The sequence below is a fragment of the Oryza brachyantha genome, chromosome 4 (assembly GCF_000231095.2).
Source record: "Oryza brachyantha chromosome 4, ObraRS2, whole genome shotgun sequence".
NCBI classification, from domain to species: Eukaryota; Viridiplantae; Streptophyta; class Magnoliopsida; order Poales; family Poaceae; genus Oryza; species Oryza brachyantha.
In genome coordinates this window covers 14498480-14508026 of record NC_023166.2, presented here as the reverse complement: position 1 = coordinate 14508026, position 9547 = coordinate 14498480, and the positions used below count along the sequence as shown (strand labels likewise).

The following is a 9547-nucleotide window of genomic DNA, read 5'->3' as shown; positions in this document are numbered from 1 at the left end:
CTCACTTTTGCTATTAATCAAATGTTTGATTTTTTGTTTTTCTGTCAAACACGCGCGCAATGCATAGGGCCTGGGGGGAGGGCGTGTATAAGTTTTTTGACTTGTATGCAGTCTTCATATTATCATCCAACAACAGTAACCATATTTGATCAATGGAATTAAAATTTTCAAACATTTTATCATTAGACGGACCTCTAAAGCTAGGTCTTTTAACATTAATTTGTTTTTTACTCTTTTAATCAGTTTTCTTTATTGTTTTTCTGTCACGGTTATGAGGTTCTGAGTGTACCTGGCCCCCTGCACCATGATCCCTTTCTAGCTTAGCAAAGGAACCGTGGTGACCTGGTCAAAGGCCCCATAAGCATAACGCATTACGCTACCCCACACACGACTCCTCCAAGTGTCGCGCGCACGTATCATCCCAGGAGCTAAGCCCTCGATCGCGCTCTATATATAGGCCTCGCATCCAAGTATCCAGCAGCACAGCATTCGTCGACGCGCGCTCTGCGATAACCAGAAGCTCGCGCTAGCTAGCGTGCACTCCGGCTGTGGAGAATCACAGAAACCTCGCATACGTAGCCGTCTTCCCGACCATGCCGGCCTTCGCCGAGATCGCCGTCGACCCGCCTCTGGCCGACAGCTACCGCGCGCTGCTTCGCAGCGAAGGCGGCGGCATTGCGCCGGCGGCGCCGTCCGAGATCAGCTCGGCCGTGCTGGAGCGCGTCGACCTGCCCACGATCGACCTGGGGCGGCTGACGAGCGGCGGCGCGAGGGAGAGGAAGGCGTGCGCGGACGCCATGGCGAGGGCGGCCTCGGAGTGGGGCTTCTTCCAGCTGACCAACCACGGCGTGAGCCGGGAGCTGCTGGAGGAGATGAGGAGGGAGCAGGCGAGGCTGTTCCGCCTGCCGTTCGAAACCAAGGAGAAGGCCGGCCTGCTTAACGGCTCCTACCGGTGGGGCAACCCCACCGCAACGTCGCTCCGCCACCTCTCGTGGTCGGAGGCGTTCCACGTCCCGCTCGCCAGCATCTCCGAGGAGGGCTGCGACTTCGGAGAGCTCAACTCCTTAAGGTACGCACCTTGTTAGCTTAATTACTACTACTAGTGTGTTGCTTATACAGCGTGTGCACGTACTGCAGTTCTTAATTTTAACTTGTTCGGAGGCCCGTTTTGTTATCTTTTTTTCATGGAAACAGGTGGGGTAATCATGGTATTTGCATATGCATGCATGCAACAAAGCTCATCTCTCTCTGGATACTACTAATAACAATTTTGGTTCATGTGTTCTCCATTTTTTTTACATGTGTACGGTGCAGCAGTAGTAGTAATAGCTAAGATCATCATTGTTTCTCTATGACTTTTTTAAATCTCTGTCACATCGAATGTTTGGACATTAATTAGAAATATTAAATATAGACTATTAATAAAACTTATCTCATACTTTGGACTATTTCGCGGAGACGAATCTATTGAGCCTAATTAGTCCATGATTAGTGAGTATGATGGTACAGTAAACATTTGCTAATTGTGGATTGATTAGGCTTAAAAATTTTATCTAATGAAATAGCCTTTATTTATGTAATTAGTTTTGTTATCAGGCTATATTTAATACTTATAATTAACGTCCAAACATCCAATATGACAAGGGAAAAAAAAGTCTCGGAATCTAAACATCCACTAAAACTATCTGGCATGAAGAAGCTGTCTAGACAACAGTTATAGCGTCAGCATCCCAAGAAGTACTAGCATAGTACTAAAAAAGCACTAATTGGGGTATCTGTTAACTGTGATCGATCATTCACGGGGATATTTCTCTTGTACACGTACTCACCCGGGACTCTTTGACACGTACGCGAGCGAGCGCGATCGCGCTATATTCGCGCGTGGCTGTCCTTACAAAAACCGAAGCCAAAAAAAAAAAAAAGGTCGATCTCTGCAGCGAGCGGCGTGCAAACTTGCCTGTCGTGCCGACTCCTATAAACTATTCCGCTTTCATGTGAGTCAGTGAGTGATGATATCATGTGTGCGGTGGCATATGCGCCCACGAAACGTTCCTGCCTTTTAGATACTAACCGAATTTAACGCCTTCGTGTCCATCTAACCAGCCTACCAACGCCGCCCCCCACGTTCCGATATAGTAGTACATGCTTTTTATATTGTGTGTTGTATACGATCCGCGGCGTCCAGCTTTCATGTGTACAGTGAGGGAGAAACGGGCCGGAGAAATATCTCAGGCACACACGTAGGCGTGTATCGGACGACGCACATATTATACATGGTATGGATTATCATATAAACCTTTTCCGCTTGCTAAATCAGGAAAATTGAACCACTAGCTACGTCGTCACTTAGCTCATCACATGGTTGGTAGCTAGTGACACCTAGGGCTAACCTGCGTACACGTTGAGTTCATAATTCGCGTTAGCTATATATGTTCCTCATCTTGATAGTTACGTGGTTGATCTGAAATAATGTAAATTAACAGGAGATCAAACAATAAAGGAATCTTGTAGTTATGACCTTGAAACCTGGTTTTCAATTTTCCAAAATAAAAATATAATCTTAAGTCTTAAATCTTAAATTCTAAATTCAAATTTGTATAGTTCCCCTGACCACCTAGTGTACCCTAAAACCTGTCTCCGTTGTACGTCTTATACAGGTTGACCGCTAATAGTAGTAGTAGCTTTTTAACCGGACTGATCAGTACTTTTACTGTTTTTACTGGCGGTGCGCGTGGACTCGGGTACCCACTAACAAGCGGAAGCTGTTGTGGTGGCAGGGGCGTGATGCAGGAGGTGGCCGAAGCGATGTCGCGGGTAGCGAACACGGTGGCAGCGACGCTGGCGGAGAAGCTGACCGGGCACGGCGACGGGGCACCGGCGTGGTTCCCGGCGGGGTGCGACGAGACGACGTGCTTCCTGCGGCTCAATAGGTACCCGGCGTGCCCGTTCGCGGCGGACACGTTCGGGCTGGTGCCGCACACGGACAGCGACTTCCTCACCGTCCTGTGCCAGGACCACGTCGGGGGCCTACACCTCATGAAGGACTCCCGCTGGGTGGCCGTGAGGCCACGCCCCGACGCCCTCATCGTCAACATCGGTGATCTGTTCCAGGTAACAACGCGTCGCTCGTCACGTTGCCGCGCGCGAGTGCTCATCACCGTGTGGTTTCGCCTTTGAGCACCCAGGCGATCGAGTAGCCAAAAAACCAAAAATTCTGTATCTAATTATGTATGCTTTTGTATAGGCGTGGAGCAACAACAGGTACAAGAGCGTGGAGCACAAAGTTGTGGCCAACGCCAAGACGGACCGGCTATCCGCCGCCTACTTCCTGTGCCCGTCCTACGACTCGCTCGTCGGGACGTGCGGCGAGCCGTCGCCATACAGGGCCTTCACCTTCGGAGAGTACAGGAGGAAGGTACAGGAGGACGTCAAGACAACAGGGAAAAAAATTGGCCTCCCAAACTTTCTCAAGCATCCTCTAGTGCAATAATGACTCCCTCTGTGATAGTAACGGCTTCGTTGTATACTATTTTTTACTTCGCGCTACCCAAAATATAGCTCTCTAATACTGAATATAATACTAACCGGTACTGTGAATCTCAATAATCATGTTTTAATTCACAGCACTAGGTAGTGTCATGTCCAAACTACGGCCTTCATCCTATAAATTGGTTTTTTAGATGGGGGAGTAGATAGCTATGTATTGGAATGGGTGGAGTGGTTAATGCTTGATGGAAACTCAATCATATCCATCTTACTGTATTAGTGTGTGTGTGTGCGCGCGCCGTGTAATGGGACCAGAGAAGGCTTCCGTGTCATTTTAGTTTCTTTTTTTTATTAAAATTTGTAATTGTCTAGTTACTTATACAATTAAACCAGAAGGTCTTATGCTATTTCTTCTTTCGTTTCTTAATAATTGATACCAGACACTCCCTCTTTGAACTTTGGCCGCTAATACTTTGTTCAACATTTAGAAACACCATAATTGATACCATGTTATTAAAATGGGGTATGCCCAAAATAAACAATAGTTTATTTCTTTACTTTAATCTAACAATTTAGGAGCAAATAATGGTTAAGGTTTTAATGAAAAAGTTGAAATTGTCAGTGATCGCTACTACTTAAGAGTGGAGTCGTCCATCTTCCTCCTCATCCCAAACACCGTGCAAAAACCATCATTTGAAAAAAAACCGAAAAGATGTTTATATAAGAAAATTGTTTCTTTTTTTTATAGATCTATGCATTCCATTATTAGTTATATGAATCGCCTCTTTTATGTATGGGCTTGTGCAACTCATCATGATTTGTATCAACTTACCACAATGCACGTGTATATTATTAGTTAATAAAGAGAGGAAGTATTAAGTTATCGTACCATGACAACTCCAGTCATAGTGAAATAACTTCATTTCAAACCTATATCTATGAGAAAGTTTATTTGACTCCCTTAACTCCAAAACTGTATATTTGACTAAGTTGAGTTACCTGTCATACTTTGCTAACATTTATCCACAAAAGTTCTTACGTTTGACTAAGTTGAGGTTCTCAAATTCTTTGTTACACCTTGACAACAACATTGATTAAAAAAAGACTGATGTACAATATTGATTATTTTTATCGGCACTAAAAAGTACCAAAGGATACATATTTCTAGTTTTAAGAAGGTATATAGTGAAAGGTCTGTGCATGCAATAGTGTTAGGCAGGGTTTGACAAGAGCAAAAAGAGAGAGAAGAAAACTCTTGTTGTTTTTCATGAGCACCTTTCTTAAATAGCTAAACATTGTGTTTTAGAAAACATGGAGAAAAGTTACTCTAAAAATCACATTAATCTATTTTTAAAATTTAAAATAATTAGTACTCACTTAATCATATGCTAATAGCTCATCACGTTTTGTGTCTCTAATTCTGTTGTTCTTCTTGTTTCTCCTTCTCTGAAAAATCATTTTTTTCGCTTCTGCTTATGCTTATAAGCTAAAAAATTAATTTTTAACCTTAGAATTTTTTTGTTGATTTTGGGTTTTTTATACCGAATTTTATTTTTCAACCTTGACTTTTAGATCGCTAATAATATGTATATAAAAGTTTTATTCATAAATTATTTTTATTTGCAAATATGTTGTTTGGCCTTTTTATTTTCCATGGAAAAGCTCAACGATCACACTCAATATGTGTATTCATGTACAAGTATTATGCCAATTGATAATCAACAAATATACTAACAGTTAAGGATTGGAAAAAGGCGTACAAAACAATGTAAAGTTGGAATCCCTGTTATCAATTTTGGTAACTTCTTTTTATAGAGATGTTCACATTGGATCATCCCAAAGATACGCCAGAGAAAACATCCTAATCGTGTGATGCGAAAAGTAGGCTCTATGGGTAATTAAGTGATAGCTCATATATTTCAAAAGCTAGATGATCTAACATTGAGTGTGTACGTCACGTTATCACTAGTTAACATCATGACATTTGGTAAGGTAACCATCAAACACCTTTGAAAAGTAACCAATTATAAGTGGCATCACTATATAAGGACTCGATCTTGTGTTATTTCAGGACGCATCCACTCGACCAAGGCTAGTTGTGAGCGTGACCCTGGTCACTAAAGCCAAGTTGTTTTGTATGCGGGCTGGAGGCAATATGGCCACAGGTCCTTTACGGCGACAATTCAAACCATCATGTTCGACGACAATTCTCTAGAATTTGACGAGATCAAAGCAAATTCTATCGAGGATTGTACCATGTGGATAAGAAAATGTTTTATGGTATTCGAGAGGGACTAGTTTTTTTTTACATGAGAAGTATTAAATATGTGTAAGATCAAAGAGTGATCTACAAGTTTTTGTGATGAATAAATTGGTGGTTTACGATGGCAAAATGTTTTTCTAATAATTGACCAGACGATCAAACCGTTGAAACACCTACGGTGACTGCAGGTATGTGGGCGGTCAGACCGTCAGGGCTGACTTGACAGTTTTAGATTTGGGTGACCTTTTCAATTTCGGATTTGTTCTTCGTGGATTTGACTTCTAGATGGTTTCTCTATGTATGGGTACTGTCGTTTTGCTAATAATTAGTTAAGTTAGAGATAGCTTGGTCTCGAAATATGGTTTCTTTTTTTTATTCATGTGTAGGTGTCTTGATGCCTTGGAAGAGTATTACCGGTGATGGATCGGGAGTCAACTTGAAGATAAGATGACGTCCGGATGGTCGAATACCACGCGGGATACTTAGGCTAAAGATCAATGCACGTGGTTGGTGAAGATTCCATATGACATACGATGGAGATATTGTGTGCGTATGGAATATGAAATTGAATTTGGATAAAGTCCGAATTTGAGACAATTTGATGTGTTAGAGATAAAGATATGTTGGTTACGGATAAGGAAAGGTTTCTCATGAGATTGGGAGTCCTAATTCGTGCTAGATACGTGGGCTTTGCATAGCCACGTCGAGGTTATAAATAGGTACCGAGGGGTATGCCCCCGGTGAGTTTTTTGAGTGCCTTTTGTGAGAGAAAATTAGGGTTTAGACTCGATTTCGATATTAGATCGAAAGTTTTTATTGGGAGTGCTTTTTGTGCACTTTGTAAGCACTAGTTGATCAATAAAAGTCAAGAGATTCAATCCACATCTTCAAGTGTTGTCGATCAGCGTTTTTTCAGGATCCCGACGGTCCAACCGCAGGCAGGCGGCCGGTCTGACCGGAGGTATGAGAGCGGTCTGACCGGTCACATAACGTCGGTCTAACCGGTAGTATAAACGCAATATGACCGGAGACTTCAGTAAAGTTTTTTTTAAAGGTAATATCTTATTTCCGCTAAAAGATTTTTGGTATACCTACCATTCACCCCCCCCCCCGATAGGTGTGTTTTAGTTTGTTTCATACTACAATATGTTTTACATCATAAGATGCACTCATGGATAAATTGCTATGTTATATATCTGTTTAGGTTCATTTGCATCTTACAATGAATATGCTTTAGACACACACGTGTGTGTATATATATATATATATATAACATATTTTTTTATTTATGGACGAATCTGGATATAGCAAAAACATCTAATAACATAGAACGGATTAAATAATTAATGTGTACTCTTCATGTCGTAAAATAACTTATTTTTCATTAGTTCCACACATAGTAATACAAAAACATAAAGATTAAAATAACTTTCACTTTATCAAATTCCACCACAATAGTCATCCATGTTATCTAGTTTCAATTAATTTGTTCTTCAATTTCACAAACTCTAACCCAATGCTTGCTTAAGAGCAAATACTATTAATCTCTTGGTACAAGCCCCAAGATTAGGTGTGGAAGGGAGGAGAGAGGAAAGGAACCACGCCTCATACAGGGACAACATTTACATAATTTCCAAGAGAAAAAAGAAAGAGAAAGATTATATTGACTAACCAATGATTGAAATCAGCGTATTAGAGGCAGTATAGAATTGTTGTGTTGAAAGTGTCATCTTTTACCTAATGAGTTATTTACCTTATCAAAATTAAATGTATCATCCATCTATATTATAAAACTTGCTCTAAAGATAAACACAAAGAAGAGGTAGTAAAGGAGATCATATTTTAAGATAGAGAGAGTATCAAGTTAATAAATTGTATTCCTAATACATCTTCAAAAACTATAAAATCACTCTTGAATAACAAAGTTGAATGAGTATAACCTCATCGACCATGAATTATATAGTGACATTTATGTTGTTAATGTAAATTCTACACTCGAGAACAACAGGACCCTTTTCAATGCGCATAGGTGAAATCCATCAAAAGATGGCCTTTTCGATGCGCATAGGTGGAATACATAAAAAGGTAGGAATCATGTATCTTTTGTTCTCTCATTTTCTAACCTTTTTCTACTCCCTTCGTCTTAGAGATACTTTATTTTTAGTTTACCTCGTACAAATCAATACCAAGCCATAGATAGTAGAATGACCTTCATTTTTTTCTCAAATCACAATATATTTTCCTCTTTTTTAAGAAACATTTATCCCATGTTTTTTATAAACATTAATGCAATAATAACTTAAAAATAAAGTTTCTATTAGACAGAGAAAAAAAAGCTAAAAACAAAGTCTTTGTGGAACACAATCACTGAGATAAAAAGATTCCTCGTTTTCTACTTTTCTACTTTTTGATAGAAAGGATTCCTCGTTTTCTACTTTCCGAGGCCCGTACATCGGTAATGCGCTAGAACCGGACAGATTATACTCCCTCTATTTTTTTATTTTATATCATTTACCGTTGGATATAAATTTGATCGTTACTCTTTATATTTTTGTGCAAATTTGTAAAATTATAGGTCATCCTTAAATTTTTAATAATAAATCATATCATAACCAAATAATGTATAATTATATTTTTTTAATAAAATAAATAATTAAACATAGACTAAAATGTCAATGAAATCAACTAAAAAGGAGCAGATGGTGTACTATCTGTTATATTACAGCCAAATGAGCATAGCCTCGTTAGAACAGGTACAATAGCAGACTATACACCAACTATAAACATATTTTAAAAGAGATAAGAAAAGAGATAAGAAATGAGAGAGAAGTCAGCTACTAATTTATAGCCAGCTATAACACGGGCTTTAAGACGCAGTGCATGTATGATATGTGACACCATATATTAATGTTTTATAGATATTTATTATATGAGCTAACTATTAGACTATAGCTGGCTATACTGTCGAACTTTTGAAATTGCTCTTAGGCACAAAACAAATTGACTTTATGCCGACAAATTTCACACTCGAAGGTAGGGCCCTTTTCACGTGTAGCGGATGAATCAATCGATTGTGGGGGACCGGGCCCGCGCTCTCCTCATTTCCAGAAAAGATGCTATCGATCCTGTTGCTAGTTGCTACAGACGGGCAGCCTATTTCCATTCAACTTCCAACGAATAACCAGAAAAGAATCGTGAGTGCGTGCGACACTTTGAGCGACGTGCACTTGGGAGCAACACCATCGATCCATGCCACAATTACATCGCCAGAGCTTAGACTTTTCCACGACGATACGTGTGGTATACGATTCACCAGCTGCTCCATTCATTCGACTGCCAAAGGGCTTCCCGTATTCTCTCTGTCCCATAATATAAATAGCAATTATTATTATTAATATAAAGATCGAGTCATAATTGTCTAGTTGTATATATGTATGTAATATATGTAATGTGGTCGAATGTTTTAATGATAAAAGATTTAAAATAAATCAAATTCAGAGAAAAGATATGTACTAATTAATGCATATTTGTATGCGCGTATTATGGGACATAGAAAAAATAGTTATGTTCTATATTATATTATGAGATGAATAGAGTAATATACCCCATTCACCATGTCTCACGAAACATATCTCGTGTTATGTTATGTTGTAGCGGAGAGGCACACGACGCGTACTTGGTCAGTCTGGGATGTCTTGTGAGTTGCAAGGGAAGCAAATTTGAGGGGGTCGAGGTGCATCTAAGGCCAATCTCAATAGAAGTCTTATGGACAATAAATAGGGTGTCATGTAGACATTT

General features: G+C 39.9%; 1 protein-coding gene across 1 annotated transcript; it reads left to right on the top strand.

Annotated features, from left to right (window-relative positions):
• Nucleotides 1–472: 472 nt before the first annotated feature.
• LOC102711612 (gibberellin 2-beta-dioxygenase 6) lies at nt 473–3877 on the top strand. The gene is made up of 3 exons (XM_006652467.3): nt 473–1069; nt 2778–3111; nt 3245–3877. The coding sequence occupies exons 1-3, from the start codon at nt 594–596 to the stop codon at nt 3488–3490; spliced, it is 1056 nt and encodes a 351-aa protein (XP_006652530.2). The 5' UTR covers nt 473–593; the 3' UTR covers nt 3491–3877.
• Nucleotides 3878–9547: the final 5670 nt, after the last annotated feature.

What these genes read in the sequence shown, in the direction of transcription:
- LOC102711612 (XM_006652467.3), top strand. Translation starts at nt 594, where the DNA reads ATGCCGGCCTTCGCCGAGATCGCCGTCGACCCGCCTCTGGCCGACAGC. An exon ending in GGAGAGCTCAACTCCTTAAG is followed by an intron (nt 1,070 to 2,777) that starts GTACGCACCTTG and finishes TTGTGGTGGCAG; the next exon opens with GGGCGTGATGCAGGAGGTGG. An exon ending in ACATCGGTGATCTGTTCCAG is followed by an intron (nt 3,112 to 3,244) that starts GTAACAACGCGT and finishes GCTTTTGTATAG; the next exon opens with GCGTGGAGCAACAACAGGTA.